This window comes from Sabethes cyaneus, chromosome 2 (genome assembly GCF_943734655.1).
Source record: "Sabethes cyaneus chromosome 2, idSabCyanKW18_F2, whole genome shotgun sequence".
NCBI lineage: Eukaryota > Metazoa > Arthropoda > Insecta > Diptera > Culicidae > Sabethes > Sabethes cyaneus.
The window spans coordinates 138,853,208-138,872,422 of NC_071354.1; the positions used below are offsets into that span (position 1 = coordinate 138,853,208).

The 19,215-nt window shown below is 38.9% G+C and overlaps 3 protein-coding genes across 4 annotated transcripts in view; 2 read left to right on the forward strand and 1 right to left on the reverse strand.

The window, feature by feature from the left end:
* Positions 1-5,948, forward strand: part of LOC128733446 (protein downstream neighbor of son homolog) — a 56,839-nt gene extending 50,891 nt beyond the window's left edge. The window contains exons 2-4 of one of the 2 annotated variants that reach the window (XM_053827028.1): positions 3,352-3,590; positions 4,268-5,099; positions 5,169-5,948. In XM_053827028.1, the coding sequence (XP_053683003.1) occupies positions 3,376-3,590; positions 4,268-5,099; positions 5,169-5,861 (1,740 nt within the window). In that variant the 5' untranslated portion in view covers positions 3,352-3,375 and the 3' untranslated portion in view covers positions 5,862-5,948. Of the gene's footprint in view, positions 1-3,279; positions 3,591-4,267; positions 5,100-5,168 lie in introns of those variants that run through there. The other variant, XM_053827027.1, reaches the window with a different exon arrangement.
* LOC128733447 (DNA-directed RNA polymerases I, II, and III subunit RPABC2) lies at positions 5,813-6,665 on the reverse strand. The gene is made up of 2 exons (XM_053827029.1): positions 6,484-6,665; positions 5,813-6,420 (listed from the first exon to the last, which is right to left on the reverse strand). The coding sequence occupies exons 1-2, from the start codon at positions 6,510-6,512 to the stop codon at positions 6,054-6,056; spliced, it is 396 nt and encodes a 131-aa protein (XP_053683004.1). The 5' UTR covers positions 6,513-6,665; the 3' UTR covers positions 5,813-6,053.
* Positions 6,666-10,200: 3,535 nt separating this feature from the next.
* On the forward strand, positions 10,201-13,915 carry LOC128734377 (ribosome biogenesis protein BMS1 homolog). Its single transcript, XM_053828549.1, has 3 exons — positions 10,201-10,397; positions 10,455-13,603; positions 13,654-13,915. The coding sequence occupies exons 1-3, from the start codon at positions 10,340-10,342 to the stop codon at positions 13,870-13,872; spliced, it is 3,426 nt and encodes a 1,141-aa protein (XP_053684524.1). The 5' UTR covers positions 10,201-10,339; the 3' UTR covers positions 13,873-13,915.
* Positions 13,916-19,215: the final 5,300 nt, after the last annotated feature.

Consider the following 19,215-nt stretch of genomic DNA (forward strand, 5'->3'; position numbering starts at 1 on the left):
CCGTAATATTGTCGGCGGTGACCAGAGATCCCAAATATATGAACTCATCAACCACTTCCAGTTCATCGTTGTCCATAGTCATTGCCCGTGGGAAGCGAATCTTTTGAAACAGAAACAGTTGTATTTTAAAATTTGGCAATGAATTCAGCAGAATCACCACGATCTTGCTTATTGATGTCCTTATCAGTAAGCAGTTTGCTTTTGGGGATTATATTACTCCGAATAGTACCCAGTCGTATATTCCTCACGTTCCTCTCGAGTTGAGATATAAAATCAATGGTAATGTCGTATAATAATAATCGAAAAATATGATTTTTAAAATCTGGCAAAATTTTAGAAAGGCGAACAACAACATTAGTAGCTGCTCCCAAGTCAGGATTGCCTGCACCATAATATGCTTTGAAACTATAACCTTTGAAAAACCTTTAGAGTCTGATAGAACATGAAACTTAAATCCTCATTTATGTGATAGACTAATCTCAAGATTTTAGTCTTGACCTTGGAATGAGGTCATACATATATTAATATTTTTTTGAAACGATGGTTCTACAATTGATGAAGGGACGGTAGGGGAAAGAAATGAAAAATTTTTTTGGTGAAGGAGGGGGAAGAGCGGAAAGGAAGGGGGGGGGGTATTGGGGTATTGGTAGCTATGCTTGACAAGTAGTCATTTTGACTCCTACCTTTTGTCCAATGCTGGAAGGTGCATGAGTCGAACCAAGCTGTAATCTGAGATTATAACCGGATTCGAACCCACAACACCCTCCAGGGCATGTGGTTCGCTGGTACTTGTACCTTTGGTCCAGCGCCTCTATGGTTCAAAGGTACAAGTACCAGCGAACCACATGCCCTGGAGGGTGTTGTGGGTTCGAATCCGGTTATAATCTCAGATTACAGCTTGGTTCGACTCATGCACCTTCCAGCATTGGACAAAAGGTAGGAGTCAAAATGACTACTTGTCAAGCATAGCTACCAATACCCCAATACCCCCCCCCCCCTTCCTTTCCGCTCTTCCCCCTCCTTCACCAAAAAAATTTTTCATTTCTTTCCCCTACCGTCCCTTCACCAATTGTAGAACCATCGTTTCAAAAAAATACTCATTTATGTGATTTGTTTGATAAATTGGGTTTTTCATTTTTGTAGTACACTTTTGTTCACTATAATCTTTTATCGACTGGTAATTCATTCAATTTGTTCATTAACACAAACTGATTAAGCGGTATAGATTAAAATTTGCGGTTTTAAAATGGTCTATGATAGATCCCATTTTGAATAATATTGTCTTGCTTATCAAGATTTTGTCGTTAAGCAGTAAAATTCGCCGGGTTTCAATGAATCTGTTTCTTGGTTATAGGGTTATGGTTTTCAAATACCATAAAATGCAAAAATGTTTTGTGCTATAGCTATAAAGCGTTATGTTGCAGCTCGTCAAAAAGGCGCACTGAAAATTAGGTGATAAGTCCTGTAAATTTCCCTTCCATATTGATGCCACTGCATGCTTGTGTATTTTTCAAGGCATATAAAAGAAGTTAACAAGGCCTATAACAATAATTTTTAGCTTAAACTCGAAAAAAATCAATAAATACAACGAAAACAACACGTTGTCAAGTTACCAAAAAAAAGTTGACGTTAATGCCCAACCCCGCCAATTGGCGGGGTCAGTTCCTTGATAAAACTCGGCCAGTTCCTAAACTTTTACCGCAAATTTTCTTTTTTACCATGAAGTACAACTTATCAGCTACTCACCAATAATTTTTTTGCTTATTTATTCCAAGAAATAAGCAATTTACAGCAATTTGAATTTTACTCTGCAGAGCAAAATAATTTTTTTCTCAGTTTTCTGGCATTTTTCAAGTTTCGCACGAAATATCTGTTTCAAATCAACGTAATAAAACTAACAAACCACTCGAATAGTTAGATTAGACTATAATGAGAAGGTATGGGTGGATCTCAACATAAAACGAATAAGCATAGTAGATTTACAACGATTTTGCTGAAGTCCGCCAATTGGCAGGGTTGGGAACTAGAGGGTTAACGGAATTTTGAACACCGTGGCGAAGGCATCATTCCTTAAATGGTGCCTAGCACAATGATCTCAGCGACTTTCCCCTTGATTTGTGCTGTATATTATCGAGTCGATAGGGCTTGAAGCTTAAGGCCCAGACACAATACATACGGATTTTACTCATTGGCGGAACGAGCGCTCATTTCTAGGGGGGCTACAGCCCCCGGCTTTTTTTCGATCATTTTATTTGGTCGGCCAGCTCCATTTTTCTAGGGGGGGGGGGGGGCTAAATCTCTCCTAGGAGGGGCTTAGCCCCAGAAATATGACAGAAAACCCATGGAAAAACTGTCCAATAGCCGCAACGTAATAAAATCCATATGCATTGTGTCTGGGCCTTTAGACACAAACTGTCGCACACGAATTGCCTATATATTCATGCTTGTATATCATTGCCACTCGAAGTGAAAAGCCCCTTACACTAGCGACACCTTTTATCATATTTCCAAAAATTACGAACAGACCTGTTAGTATCGTTGAGTTTGGTTTGAGCATGAACTATATTTTCGATTAGATTTCAGGATGATATGCACGTAACAAATTAATCAGAGCAAATGTCTATTGATCTCAAACGTATTGCAAGTTAAGGCCCAGACACAATGCATACGGATTTTACTACGTTGCGGCAATTTGACAGTTTTTCCATGGGTTTTCTGTCAGATATCCGCAACGTAGTAAAATCCGTATGCATTGTGTTTGGGCCTTTAGATCAAAAACGCCACGTCCCAACTAAAACGAATCCAAAAATTCAATGCTCGTAAAAAATATTTTAATGATCCGAATTACTTGCTCACTGGCGCACTAAAAATCACCTCAAATCAGCTAAAAGTTTTCAACCGTGAGATTCTGAACGACAGCGACACATAGCGAGTGTTTAATTTTACCAGGTTGCGCTCTCTATAATAGAAACGGATTCCAAACATGTCTTTTACGCTCTCTACTAGGCATTTTTGTTTTCACTTGTGACATCTTGAATCAAATTTGTGGATGTGTTTTAAAGGTTTAACGTTTTTCGCTTTCGTTAGGATTAAATAGGATTGAGTCTATGCTATGTCTGCGATTAAATTCCAGTGAAAAATATACACGAAAACACAACGAATTATTGAAGATGGTCAGCTGTCAGGATATTTATTAGTACAAATACACAAACAAACAAAAATGCGCACTTTCTTTAGTGCTCTGCTAATGTCTAAAGTCAGTAAGTCATTCATGTAAACTCAATGTTGCGCAGCTGAACCATCATAAAAAAATTGATCAATTCGACTAAACAGTTGCTTTTAAATAATTAGATTACAAACAATTGGTTTACAAATATGGAACCTAATCCGAGTGAGATGTTATCAAATTCGATGGAATGGAAACGACCGGATGAAATAATTCGACTGCAGCGGCTAAAACTAAAGCAAAAAGCACTGCAAGCACGAATGCAAAAATTTGGGGACAGATGCAGGACACGATCAACAACATCCGTGGAAAGGGAGCTGGACCCGTTTGCAGCAAACCAGAAACGGAAAAACCCATTCTCAAGGTAACCAGTCCAGATTCTATGTACACATTTCTTGCAACCCGGACATTACTTGTTATCAAAAAGTGTAGTGGGTAATAGAAATTTAATTTACTACTCCATATCAAAAATTGCTGATTTTATAATTCACCGTAGGTATATTCTGATGCAAATTCTCCTTCCTCTATTTGCACAATCTGATTCAAACAATTCCAACATGAACAGGCACAATCTCCTGTTCTAGCCTTGCTTAATTAATAAAGGAGTATTTTTAATTTTTTAAAGGACAGTTTTACAATAGATGAAGGAAATTGATATGAAATATATTAATATTATAGACATGGATAGTACCTTGGGAGTAAATCCAAAAGAGCGGGAAATAGAAAAGCAATAGGCAATGAAGAACACATATGACGTGTGTGTGCTACTATTTACCTTTTGCTAAACTAGGTGATTCGCAATCTCTATCAAGGCATTACATTCAATTTATACATTCACCAATTAGTTACTCTAAAGCGTTTCAAAGACAAGGTTAGAAGGTACTATTTCCACAAGGTAATAGTTTGTACCTATTCATGTTACTACTGTTGTAGCAATAATTGTGCAGTTACTGCTTAATAAAAATGTGTCCTCTAGCTTGTGCTTACAGATGCTAGCAATTTTTACCTTTCGTAATACATCTATTTTGTTGCATCTTACAGAAATGCAGATAACGTAGCTAAAAAGCAAAAACAGTCAGAACTAGAACCAGTAAACGAGGATAGCGTTTTTGAACTTTTAAGCAAATCAACCCCAAAAGAAGTTCCTGTCCTAGAAGCGCCAGTAGCAACACCTGCCGTACAACGATTTTTTATAAACCCTCAGCAACAGTTAGTGGACAGCACAAGTCCTCTAGTTACCGAACAGCACCAGCAGATACCATCGAGGCATCTTCCAATTCATTGGAGTATCAAAAGCCGGTTACGAATAGTTTGTAAATCGCAAATTCCGGGGAACAACCTTCGTACAAATCAGGAAGCCAGCGGACTAACGTCGTTTGTCAGATGCATTGGAATTAAAGACTCATCACCCAGCTTAGATATCTCACCTGGAGCAAGGTTCTATCAGAGTACCTTATACTGGCAGCATCCTCATCTACCGTGGTTGACGTTATTCCCGCGAAACGCAAAGGCTAACAACGCAACGGTACTTGGTGACGTCGAGCGTACTGCTCTGGCCAAAGAATGGGAAGTCAGTTTCAGAAATTTATTTCAGCTGCTCCGTGCTCGTCAGTGTCCGTATTTTTATGTCTGCGCCAATAGTTTTACTGTGCTGTTCCGAGCAGCTGGTATCGGAGGTCGAGTAGAGACACACGCTTTGCTTACTCCTACTTCCCGTGGTATGCGTGCGGTCTTAAAACAGGAAAAAATTGAGTTTGCAATGCCGCTTAAAACACCCTTGGACAATAAACAGGAATTAAATCAATCTGGAGAAGTATCACCAACCAAAATCCACAATGGAAGCTTTTCAAATTCCTCGGAAGATCAATCGACGGTAAAATGCGATGTTAAAAATGAAATACCTATTAAACGTTATGAAACTAACAGATGCTTTTATTTCCAGGTTACTCAGGCCGAGGAAGATCATGACGACGAAGACTCCGACGACATGGAAGAAGAAAAATGGTTAGCAAGTCTCGGTGTAGAAGCAGAGGAAATAAAAAGGATCAATTATAACCAAAAACAAAAACAACAAAATAAGGAGTGTGACGATGATTACAGCGATCAATCAACAGTGCTTATCGAAGGGATAGAATGTCAGGCATTTTTCAATTTCTTGTTAAATGCCAAAAGCACAACCACTCGGGTTGGGCGTTTAGCGGGAGTACCGCCGACCCTGTTAGCACCAGTATCTTTTGTAGGAGCAAGTCTACGATCCCTAACGACCCGTTCAAGCAAAATTCGTCAAATGGGCGAAGATTACCACAGCACTGAACTGCAAGGAGTCATCTTGCCCCACGTTTTACCGTATCTATGTGAGCTACTTACTGAATCGAAAGATAAATTCAGTGGCACTCTAGTGAGTGTTCCGAACACAAAAGCATTTTGCAAAGTTTCGCAAAGAATAATAGACGATGCAGACAAAGAGAACGAAACGACTGCGAGTGGTGATCAGGTTCTGTGGAAGGAAAATCTTTCAGACAGTGGCCTTTCCGATCATATTTTGGAGGCCATGTGTCGAGCAAATAAAGATTCTGTCTTCGATATGGAACGGTTTATCTATGCTAAAGATACTGGCGGTTACACATGGAGCTAACAAATTAAGAACCCTAGTGGCATAAGTTTAGTGATGGTTTAATTATTTTAATTCTGTTTTAATAAATTGCCTTTGGAAGCAAATTTTTACCTGCAGAAAGATGGATTACCGATGTATGCCATTCTTAAACCAATTTCTTAATACAGAATATATAATTATTTATTAAATCCTCGTAAAATATAACCTTAGGTTCTAGTGATCGATAATAATCAGCTCATCAATACTCCAATCCTCATACGAAGCGTCCGGCAAATATCGTCTTATAATAATTGGTATCTTACGTTGTTTCAGTTCCTTCATAGCAATCTGCAAAGGATCTGTTTCTCCTTCCAATTCTACCATTATAGGGGCACACATCGCTATCTGCAGTGCGCGCGTTCCTAGCACACGTGCCCGTTCATACTTGGTCATGTATTTGGTTGTGATTCGCTTTGATTTCGGCACACCCCCTCCTGCCTGACCGGGTGTAATGAGTTCAATATTATCTCCATCTTCCTCCTGGTTCAGCTCGTCAATATTATCATCCTCTTCGACGTCGTCGAATTCGTCTCCTCCAACGCTACAGGTTATAAGACAGAATTTACGAATATGTTACGTTGTTGCAAATTCACACAATACTCACTCATCGTTATCGTAGTCGCCATCCTCCATTGTTCAATGTATGAAACCTTTATCCTTCCGTAGAGTAGAAGCAAAATATCAATTCAGAATTTTACAGAAAAAGAATTCTATTTATTCTACTCAAACGACTAAAAAATTACAAAGCGTCACGAAAGCGAATCGCACATTCGCATCCGCAGGACAGTGTTCTTTTTTCTTTCGGCTTTGCTTTCTTTTCTTACCTACACGCTTATGTCAAACCAAGTGTCAAACTGCGTTGAGTACACTTTACCAGAAAAGTACTAAAAAACATGAAAATTACGTTAAAATCGGGGTTTATTAATATTTACCCATTTCATCTGCTGAGCAGGGGCCTAAACCCAAGACACAGACAAGCAGACACAACACTCGTTTTCCATTCTTCGCCCCAATCAAACCGTCATTTCAAATTTGGGCTTAAGCCTAGTATCGACAAGAAAAGAAATGGGCAAAAAGATACACACTTAATAAAAAGCACCGAATTCGGTAAAATTTTACCGAAATCTAAACAGCTGAACGTTCGGTAAAAATTTCGATGGTGCCAATCGACGTTTACAGATCATTAGTAATGTTTGGTGCAATAAAAAATTTTACCGAACGTTCAGCTGTTTAGATTTCGGTAAATTTTACCGAATCGTTTAAGTGTGTAGGCCAAGAAATCCAAAGTACCATCCAAATTGCGATATCGCTCATAAAAGTGGTATTTTGCACTAAATCGTTTAGGTATCTTCGGCCCACTTATTGCTTGGAAGATAACGAAAAAGTGCGCCGAAGGTACCGAAACGATTTAATGCAAAATAGCACTTTTATGAGCGATATCGCACTTTGGATGATACAATTTTCCTTGCAATTGACAATATGCACCTCACAAGAAATATTGTTTCACTTTCAGATGGCGCAGTTTTACATGCAAGTGAATCGAAACGTCACTTTTCCGTACGGAATAATATCCGGCGCAATTATTACCACAAGAAAAAATGACAGATAATTGCTTGACCTGCAGTTCTCAAAATTTCCTCGGTAAATAGCAGGATTTTTCCTTGAGCTGTTTTCTTTTCAGCTGGATACTAGGCTTTAGTTGGGAATGTCTCGAAGGAAAGGGAATACTCCATAAAAAATACTTGCTATTTCAAGGAATACTCCCGTTGCTATTTGATATTTGGGAATGTTGATCATAGATGGTGCTAGTGTTTAAGCAAAATGTGAGGTACGATAATTTTTGTTGATTATTTCTCCAAGAGTTTTGTCTGTTTGTCTGTGCCCAAGCCTAAACCATTACATTTTTTCTTTGGATAATTTTTGGGTTACGTAATTTGTGTACCACGCCTAATCTGCTTTTACATTAATCTATCCAGCTTTTTACGCGCTATAATGGCAGACGCTATCCCTAGAGGCGTCTCAATAGATTTATATTAAATATATTCACTGCAAATGCTGCAATCACTGCAAATATCGCTTTGCATCCACTGTTGCCGCCAATAAATTTTACAGCAAAAAAATCTCGCTTGCATTTTTGCAATGAATGCAAATGATGTAAAAAGCTAATGCAATATAGCGAAGTGAGACACCCCTTGCGCTATCCAGCTTTTTACGCGCTAACGACGAACGATAAATTGTGTTCGTAATATGCGAACAATCTTTTTGACAACTCTGCATCCATCAAATCTGGCACTCTTCTCCTGTACAGCAGTGTTGCTCTTTCTTCCGTTTACGCCAAAGAAGGGGAGCAATAGTTTTGTTTATATTTCGCAATATTTGCTCTCCTTTTTGCGTAAACGAAACAAAGAGCAACACTGCCGTACAGGAGAAGAGTGCCGATTTGATGGATGCAGAGTTGTCAAAAACATTATTCGTATATTACGAACGCAATTCAAAGCTGGCTCTTTTTTGACAGCAAATTGGCTCTTTTGCGATACAACGTGTCACGTCCTGTCCTAGTTAATCAGTAATAATCTTAGGTAATCATTGGTAATTATTACTATATTTTTAGCAATCACAAGAGCACAATTACCAAAAACTAGTGGCAATAGAAAATAATCATTTAAGTAATCAAAGGTAACTACTTTCATAGGAGCGTTGTAATCACAGTTGTTGGAAACTTAAACCCACCCCATCGGCAGGCAACCATGTTTTCGCCGTCAACATCTCGTGTGTGCGAAAATGATATAGCATTTCACCATTGCGTTTCACATGTGCACGGCTTCCAGTTTGATTTGGGCCCAGTGTCAAATTTTGAGCCCTGGACATCCTCTCGCTATCACTTACTGCGGTTCGAAGTAAAGATGTCAATCCACTTTTTCGCGTGTTTAATGGCGGCTAGTGGGTACAACTTTCGGAAAACGTTAGCATACTTTTGGGAACTTTATTCACGTCAAGTTGATAATTCCAGCCTTGATTGTTGTTGTAGAACTTAAAAATAAAAAAGAAGAAAACTTATCCAATTTAATTCTACTATGTATATTTTATTCACGACAGATACGTATTTCGCCTACTTGCAGGCTTCCTCAGTGTCTGTTTTCGAACTCGACGAAAACAGACACTGAGGAAGCCTGGAAGTCGTATGCGAAATACGTATCTGTCGTGAATAAAATATACATAGTAGAATTAAATTGGATAAGTTTTCTTCTTTTTCAATTTTAGGTTTCGTATTCTATTAAGGCGCTCCAAAAACTTCAGTTGTAGAACTTTCAAGCGTACGTGAGCAGAGTTCCCAAAAGCATATATACATTGTCGAAAAGTGTACCCACTACTGTGTTACCTGACTCACTGCGAATATGCGTTGTGTTCGCGGGGTCGTGTTGGTTCGAAAGGTTTCGAAAAAATATCGCCCTTGTATCGAAAATATCGTTAATTTTGATCACTAAAAATAACGTACTTAAACGTTATATTTCAAGTGCCAGTAGTACGCAATAATTGTATTGTGAAACTGAATTGTTATATATGCAACTTTTTACAGATTAAATTCACTAACAAAAGCACAACTTATAAAAAATCGTTTGTTATCGATATTAGCTGCATATGTGTTATAAACGAACAAAACGTATGGTTACGTTTTATTTCAATAATTCGCTATGACGGCACCGCACCACCTCTTTTACACTTACAGAACTGCCCGTAGCTGAATGCGTGAAAATTATTTCCGACATGTTTCTGTCTTTTGCACTCATTAACAAATCGCTATTCTGTTTCACGCAAACTCGAAACTAATGAAGGTGTCTCCACTGCAGCGCCGTCATAGCGAATACGTATATTCGCAGTGAGTCGGTAAAACCACTCCATCGACAGGACAATAGCCTTGATTTAGCGCGCGAAAAGCTGGATAGGATACTCAATCGCTATGACGGCACCGCACGACCTCTTTTCCACCTACAGAACTGCCCGTAGCTGAATGCGTGAAAATTATTTTCGATATATTCTGTCTTTTGCCCTCTTTAACAAATCGCTATTCTGCTACACGCAAACTCGAAACTAATGTAGGTGTCTCCACTGCGGCGCCGTCATAGTGAAAATCACATAGTTTGAGTGAAAAACACATGAATTTGGGTGTTATTATTTTTCTGTGTAACTTTTCAAGTAAAATTTACCTAACCAATCGACTTTATCTTTTACGTGTTTTTTCGTTATCGTTAACTACTTTTCTTGTAGACTGTAACTGTGACATTTCTGTCCATATTATTCGTAAACAATCCTTGTGACACACAAGACACAAAGCGTGCATTCTATATTCTCCGGATTCTCCGCGAAAACCATGCGTTTATTTTTGATTTACAATTTAAAATCTGTTATAACATAATTCTTTCAGTTTTTTAAACCTAGTACTCGATTTGTTTCTTTCCAAAATGTCAAGTATTGATAAGTTTACAGAAAAACAAAAAACTCACAAAAAGCGGCTGGCAGGTAAAAGTTTTTATTTTTATCCAAAAGTTTAACTTCATTCATTCCACTTTTGAACAGGTGTAAAAGCTGATAAGAAAAAGAGCAAGAATAAACCTACAGACAAAAATAAAAATGTTAAAGCATTTGCGATCACGAAAGCGCGGAGCGCTGAAAAACGGTTCCGACGTAAGGAGGACATCTTAACGAAAAAACAGCATATTCCCTTGGTAGATAAAACACCGGAAGAACCACCTCCGGTTTTAATAGCAGTTGTTGGACCTCCAAAAGTGGGCAAATCAACTTTAATAAATAATCTAATAAAAATCTTCACAAAAACAAACGTAACTAGCGTAAATGGCCCAATAACGGTAATTACCTCCAAGAAACGAAGAATAACATTGGTGGAATGTAATAACGATATAAACAGTATGATTGATATTGCGAAATGTGCTGATCTCGTACTGTTGATGGTTGATGCTAGTTTTGGATTCGAAATGGAGATTTTCGAGTTTCTCAATATCTGTCAGGTGCACGGCATGCCTAAAATAATGGGTGTCCTCACCCATCTGGATACGATAAAAAGCGCTAAAGCTGTAAAAATGCAGAAAAAAACTCTCAAACATCGATTTTGGACCGAAGTATATGACGGCGCAAAACTGTTTTATTTATCTGGTCTTATTCACGGCGAGTATTTGCGAAATGAGATCAAAAATCTGGGACGGTTTATCTCGGTAATGAAGTTTCGGCCGTTGACATGGCGAGGGGCCCACAGTTACATACTTGCCGATCGAATGGAGGATATCACAAATTTGGAACAAATAAGACTGCAGCCAAAATGTAATCGAGATATTGTGCTTTACGGTTACGTACGAGGTGTTCCATTGAAAAAAGAAAATATGGTTCATATAGCTGGCCTGGGCGATACCCGCATTGAAGAACTGAATGCTTTGCCGGATCCATGTCCGCTTCCTTCGACGGAAAAGAAAAGAAATCTATTAGAAAAAGAACGGCTATTGTATGCACCCATGTCAGGTGTTGGAGGAATTGTTTACGATAAGGATGCTGTTTACATTGAATTACAAGGATCACATAGTCACAAAGGAAAGCAGAATAGTGAACAACAAGCATTGGTACAATCGGTGATTGAAAAAAAGGAAACGTTAGATATGCAAATTGCCAATCAGGAATTTAAACTCTTTAGTGATGGTAATATTATCAAATCAAAAGAATTTCAGCTGGATGATAAAGATGTACAGGATTCTGGTGTAGAAGATTCTGATGATGAAGATGTGTTTGTTAGATCTGGATGGAATCCAGACCAAGAACTACCAGAAAAACAATCCGACGAGGAGCAGGAGGAAGCAAACGAAACCGACGAAGAAAATGACAGGTTTCAAACAGAAGACTTTCAAGCTAAACAATCGAAAGGCTTTCTCTCCTCTGAAGAGGAATCGGAAAACGAAGGTACAACACAAAACTCAATGGCTTGGAAACATGGCCTTGCATCGAAAGCGAGAAGAGATTACCTGGAGCGTCAGTCTACAAGTAAAAACCTAATGAAGATCGTCTACGGAGTATTTAGTAAATTCAAAGCTAATCGGGAAAAAACAGAAGCCCAAGAAGACGTTGAAGATGACGATTTGTTAGGAGGTCTATTCAAGGGTGTTGCTCAAAGGCAGGCTGAAATGCATAAAAAGAAGTCCATTCAAGACGAAGATGAAGGATGCTTTTTTGAGGAATATGCCGATGGAGTGCGAGATTGGACTGAGGAGGAAAACAAACGTCTTATTAGTAATTGTTTTGTAACTGGCAAGTGGAAAAGTTCCGAGGATGCTGAAGAGCTACTAAAATTAGACGACATGAGCGATGGTGACAGTGAAGTCTACGGAGACTTTGAAGATTTAGAAACAGGCGAAACACATACTGCTAAGAAAGCTCAAGAGGAAAAGCAAACAGATGCAGCTTCAGAATCCAACCAAGAAGAAAATTCATTGAAAAGAAAGCTATCGAGAATCGAAGAGAAAAATATGTCACGGGCAGAATTGATGGCCAAAAAGATGAAACTGAAAGCAAAGTTTGACGCTGAATATGATAATCCAGAGAAGGATGATCAGCACATAGAAGGTGACCATCAATATTACGAAAAATTGAAAGCTGAAGCACTACGGCAAACCGAGCTCAACAAAAAGGAGTTCTCGGGGCTCGACGACGATGCGCGACTGAACATAGAAGGCTACCGTGCTGGCTTGTATGTGAGAATGAATTTTAAGGATGTGCCATGTGAGTTTGTAGAACATTTCGACCCTGCATTTCCAATCCTTATTGGCGGATTAAATATGGCAGAAGAAAATGTAGGATATGTCAGTTGCAAAGTTAAGAAACATCGGTGGTACAAGAAAATCTTAAAAACAGGTGATCCGCTAATTATTTCTCTCGGTTGGCGTCGTTTTCAAACAATTCCAATATTTGCAAAAGTAGAGGATGATCTCAAACATAGATACCTCAAATATACCCCAAATCACGTTACCTGTAGCATGACTTTCTGGGGTCCAGTTACTCCTCAAAATACAGGATTGTTAGCTATCCAGAATACCGCCTACGATCAACAGGAAATTAAAAAGCTTGGGTTTAGGGTGGCTGCTACTGGAGCCGTTAGCGAAACTGATAAATCTGTTCAGATAATGAAGAAACTAAAGCTAATTGGAACACCATACAAAATTTATCAAAAAACTGCTTTTATTCAAGGTATGTTTAATTCAACTCTTGAAGTAGCTAAATTCGAAGGAGCTAAAATCAAGACCGTATCTGGTATACGCGGTCAAATTAAAAAGGCAGTTCCACCGGAAGGCAGCTTTCGAGCGACCTTCGAAGACCGCATCGTGGTTAGTGATATAGTATTTTGTCGAACATGGTTCAAGGTGCACGTCCCTACTTTCTACGCCTCGGTGACAAATCTGTTACTGCCTCCGGAACAAAAGTCCAAATGGATCGGAATGAAGACTCTAGGCCAGCTAAAGAGAGAAAAAAGTATAAAGTTTGAAGCCAGGCAGGACAGCTCGTACAAACCGATAGAAAGAGAAGATCTGCAGTTCAGACCGTTAATTATACCGAAGAATTTGCAGAAAGCATTGCCCTACAAAGATAAACCGAAACACGGACCGTTAAATCAGAGAAAACAGACAGCAAATGAGCGAATAGCAGTTGTGCATTCACCTCATGAGCAAAAGGTAAGTAATTACTTTAAAAAAGAGATGTGTTTTTAAAATAGTTTTTTTAGGTTGCAAAAATGATGAAAATGATTCGTACCAACTATGAAGTTAAAGAGGAGAAAAGAAAAGAACAGGCCAAACAAAAACAGGATAAATATAAAAAGGAAAAAGTAAGCCAAGATTTCCGAAAGCTGCAACGACAGAAAGAGTTGAAAAAGAAGGTCTTCAAGGCGATGAGCAAAATGGAAGCCAAACATCAAAGCACTGCAGCAAAAGGCGGAAAATAGGTTGGATTTTTTACTCAGTTTAACTGTAGCAGTTCACATTTGTGAGAATATATATGTGTTTATGTAATAACTTAAAATTGCGTTTTGTTCGACTGCGTAGTGCTTTTAATACACATTTCTTTGGCAGACAAGGTCTGATTCGTTCTAGTATGTATAGTTTTCTAGATTTTATATTGGATGGCGTCATTTATTTTATACAGTTTGATATTTGAATGCTGTGTTATAATTTGCAATTGAACAAATCTATACCTATATAAAAGTGAGCGTGAGTTTGCATGTTCCGCCTTAAGTCTAGAACATCTTAGCCGTTTCCACTTGACACACATGTTCCTTGACATAAGGAACATCAGCACTGGGAGATTGACAAAAAAGTGCTGGTTCCTATCACGTGGGAGGTCCAAATAAGTAAAATATTAAATATATTGCATTTCTCCTGCATTTAGACCGATTGTAGTTGCACAAATGAATAGGAAACAAGAAAACGGGTGTTATGGGAGGGCGAAAAAAAAAGGTTTTGTTTCTCTTCCGTTATAGGGATTTTTAAAGAGCAAACAGAAGCATAACAGGCTACGTGACAGAAGGGGGAGCTGATTAAGAGGGAGCCAACAGGGGGGCGGAGCGACGAGGAACGTGAGTATGAATGTATGCCATAACTCCGAAACGCTTGGATAGTTCTTCATCAAACTTGGCACACATGTTCCTTGACATAAAAGAATCAGTATAGGAGGTTGACAAAAGGAGGGTGGTCCCCAATACGGAGGAATCCAAATGAATAAAAGGGGTCGCGTTTTTCTTGCTTTTGAAACGATAGCAGTTACCATAAACAAATAAATAAATGACTAAACGATAAGAGAAGATTTCTGAAACAGGAGAATAGTGTGCCCATTGACAAGGCGGGGATTTTAAAAATGTACAAAATGCTTTGTCATGCTATATAGGGATTACCGAGAAAAAGAAAGATTTACAAGTGGCAGGGGGACAACAGGTGGGGAGAGCTGACAAAGTTTAGACACATTCAAATGAAGAAAACGGGTTTTGTTTCTTACATTATGAGAATTTTCGTAACAATAACAGATGTACAAGTTACTGAGAGATACAGTGGTCCCGTGTTAAATCGGGCAATCAGCTAGTCTATACCTATAAAAATGGATTTCTGTCTGTCGGTATGCTCCTTATAGAATCGAAAACTACTAAACCGATCGGCGTGAAAATTTGCATGTAGGGTTTTTTTGGGCCGGGGAAGGTTCATATGATAGTTAGAAACCATTCCCCATCTAAGAGGGGGGGGGGGGCTCTCGTACAAATTTCTGCATAACTAGAGAACTAATTAAGCAATCGGAACCAAATTTGGCATGTGGGTGTTTTTAAAAGCAAGAGTTTTTTCTATGGTGAATTGACATCCCTCCCCTCTTAAGAAAGGGAATTATGACCCCTATCTGCTTTAAGAGGGGGGTTTCCCTACAAATGAAATACAAATTTCCTCTTATCTCGAGAACTAATCAAGCAAATGGAACCAAATTTGGCATGTTTTTTTACGAGTAGGGAAATCTACTGAGCACCTTAGAAGATACGGTACTATATGGTACACCTAAGAAGACAACTCAGGGAGTGGGGTTACGTTTGCCGACCCCCCAATGGGGCGTGAGGATCCAGGCCCACTAAAACCCTACTTGAGCCTCCAGCCTCCATTCCCCCTCGCACCACCTTATCGGTATTACTTCAAGGAGGGGCTATTGTACTTAACGCACCCTCTTAGATAACTTCTGGACTATGGTAGTTGGCCTGTTTATTCGCCGTTGATCGGCTCTCCAGCGGTTTTGTAGCTCAAGTACAATCTGGGTAGCAGCCGCAGCCAATAGGCATCATACACGCTAAGACGCAGATTGTGTCATGTGAAACTGTCCAATACGCACTCGCCACTCTCAAGCACATAAGTCGACAGGTGCTTTCCAGCTTGGCTAGATAGCTTGTGGTACCTAAAGCCGATGACCACATGAGTATGGACTGGACCACGTTGGCTAATAGCCTTCGCTTGCTGCCATATACCACAGAGCTATTACGAGACAATGCCGAAATAGCTATGGAAGCCTTCTTGCAGGCATAGTTGACGTGGCTCCCGAACTTGAGCTTGTCGTCAACCATGACTCCCAGGAGTTTGAAGGACCGCGTTGACGAAATAGTGCAGTTCCCGACGCTGATATTTGCTTGCTGCACCGACTTGCGGTTGTTCATCACGATAACCTCCGTTTTATGATGCGCTAGCTCCAGTTTCCTGGATCGCATCCAATCTTCAACAATGCTTATAGAGTGGGCAGCCGTCAACTCAACCTCTCTGATAGATTCACCGTAGACTTCCAAGGTGATATCGTCCGCAAAGCCGGCAATCACCACCCCTACCGGGAACTTTAGCTTCAACACCTCGTCATACATGACGTTCCACAACACCTGATCCAGTATGGAACCTTGCGGAACCCCTGCGGTGATTGGAAGGTACTTCTGACCCTCCTCCGTGTTGTAGCATAACACACGATTCTGGAAATAATTTTCCAGAATCCTGTACAGCGACACCGGCACTTGGACGTTCCGAAGCGAGTTGGCTATGGCGTCCCAGGTAGCGGGGGATTTTGGAAGCATGAATTATTTTATAATGATTTGAGACCCCTCACTCCTGTGATAGTGGGATAAGGACTCTCATACAAATAAAATAGACATTTTTGTGTTACTAGAAAACTAATAGAACTCGATAAATTTTAAACTCTTCCATAAAACATTAGTCAATAGGCACAGTTGCCTAAGCCCTAATCTTAACCATTCTGCTGACGTGGTATTTTGCTGGACAGCTAAACCACAGACAAACAGACGAGACACTCGCGTTAATTCCATCGTCCAATCAAAAACCACTCAATTTTCAAAAAAGCATGTTTCGCAACATGGACACACCGCGGCGCGCGAATGTTACTTCGAGTTTTCAGTATAAAACCATACAACTGTAAAAATCCTACAGCAAAAAACCCTGTAAATGCAAGCTACTCCGCGACATGCATAACAGATGGTGCTAGTGTGCAACCAAAATGTGAAGGACGATGGTTTTTAAAGGATTTTCTTCTATGTGTCATGTCAGTTCGTCAGTGGCTAAACTTAGCTTAAAAATTACTATTATTGAATGATGTAAATTCTAATTTTTATTGTTTTAGAATTGAGTACATATCTTTAGCAACCGACAACGGATGTAATTAGACCGCAGATATGAGTCGGGAAGACACTGAAAACTTTACAACTGTTGCATTTTTGTGATTTCTGATGTCTGTCAGCTTACCACCTCAGCCGCAGAAGGTTAAAACAACAAAAAACTGCTTTTGAAATTTTCAGAATCGATGAAGACTAATTTCACCTTATGGCAAGAAAATGCGCGTGATTTGAGACAAGAGACGCTCGCCATTCCATGATTTTCCAAACCAAAATATGCTTTTTAAGGTTCGGTGCCACACCTTCGGTTTTTATCTGGGCAGTGGGCACGCCAGTATTTATTTCTATATGACCAGTAGTAAACCTTCCCGAAAACCCCAAGAATTACATGATAACATTACGATTTCAATTTTTATCTTGATTTACTATTACCATAAGCATGTTTACAGCTAATTTAAGGGGGGACCCTACTCTGGAAGATCGAAAAATAATGGATTTTCGTGAATGTTTTTCGCACGTTGGAATTATAGTTAAGTGTTGGGGTATTTTGGTTATAGGTTGATGTATATTCGAACATGTATTTTCTGTTTTTTGAATGCCAAAATAGTGATTATTCTTTATTCTGGTGGCAGCTGAGCGCTTGGATGCTTTCTAGAAAATAGTTCCTTGCTGGCGGTACGTGCCGGGAACCAATGGAGTATCGGAAAACGAATTTCAGGGATGATTTTGATGCTTTAGGTCAATACCTAAATTGTTACGTAGCGGTTTTTGAAAATTCTAAAAATTATCAAAATAGCGGCATATTTTCCAAAATAAAGGTGTTTTTACCTTTGTTATACTATAACGAAGGTTTAAAAATTGGTCGAAAAACACAAAGTTGATGTGAGGCCCGGAGGGCCGAGTCACATATACCAATCGATAAGGTTCGACGAATTGAGCAATGTCTGTGTGTGTGTGCGCTTCATTTTCTATCGCCTGTTTCTCGGAGATGGCTGAACCGATTCGTTCGATTTTACTTTTGTTTGGAAGGTACTATTGCCTAGTGTATCACTATTGTGTTGTTTCATGGTCCGACTTTTTGTTTAAAAGTTATGAGTAAAAATGTGAAAACTACCAGACACGATTTTCTCCGGAACTAGACAACCGATTTCAATGATCTTAGTACCAAATGAAAGCTCTTGCTATAATATAAAAATTGTCAAGAAGTTTTATTGAGAACAGACAAGTAATTTAAAAGTTAACCTTAAAAAACCTGTTTTGACAAGGTAATAATTATCGCCTGTTTCTCAGAGATGGCTAAACCGATTTTTGTGCTATTAGTCTGATTTGAGAGGCAATATAGCCTAATAGATCACTATTGATTTGTTTTTTGATTGGACGTTTAATTTGAAAGTTATGGACAATCGTGTACAACACATCAAAATTTACAATAATTTATAATAATTTTGACTAAGATAATGTATCAAGTTTCAATTATTTTAGTATCAAACGAAAGGTTTTGACACTGCGAATGTATCTGCGAAATTTCATAAGAATTGGTTTTGCCGGTCAAAAGATATTAACCCTCGAACACTCGCGCCAACTTTTGTAACACGGTTTACTCGCGCGCACAGTAGCCCAAAACCAAAAAAACGTGCGCACTATAGTTTTGCTTGGAAAACTTGGTCTTAGGGTTATCGAACCTGTGGAAGAGTTTCTTGAAATTGAATGCTCTATCGTCTGGTAGAATTTAAATTTTGATTAATCCCCCTAAAAGTGAAATAAAAAAATTATTTGTCTTCAGTTTCAATATTACGCATTGATGTGTTCTGAAAAGTTTTAGAGCATTTTATTACAAGAAATTTTGCTGAAGACAGCAACCTTCTATCTCTTCAGCGAAGATGGAAAATTTTTATTTATTGTAAATGAATTTGTAAAATCAGTGTTTCTACTTTAGCTCTTTTTGTAATTGTTGTATGACTGGTTCATGTATTACAAAGTTGTACAAATAGTAAAACTACACAACTTTGCTGAATATAGTATAGCTCTATGTTTGCTTGTTTAGGAACTGTAGAACTTTGATTATAAAAAATACCCCAATTTTGACCTCGAATTACTTGACTACCAACAGACGGATACATTCTAAATCTTTTACATTTGCTGATAATTCCGCTGCAT

Bases quoted from the DNA above. Each gene is read 5' to 3' on its own strand.
- LOC128734377 (XM_053828549.1), top strand. From the start codon at position 10,340: ATGTCAAGTATTGATAAGTTTACAGAAAAACAAAAAACTCACAAAAAG. The intron at 10,398-10,454 runs GTAAAAGTTTTT...ACTTTTGAACAG, and splicing joins TCACAAAAAGCGGCTGGCAG to GTGTAAAAGCTGATAAGAAA. The intron at 13,604-13,653 runs GTAAGTAATTAC...TAGTTTTTTTAG, and splicing joins ATTCACCTCATGAGCAAAAG to GTTGCAAAAATGATGAAAAT.
- LOC128733447 (XM_053827029.1), bottom strand. From the start codon at position 6,512: ATGGAGGATGGCGACTACGATAACGATGA. The intron at 6,421-6,483 runs GTGAGTATTGTG...TATAACCTGTAG, and splicing joins GGCGACTACGATAACGATGA to CGTTGGAGGAGACGAATTCG.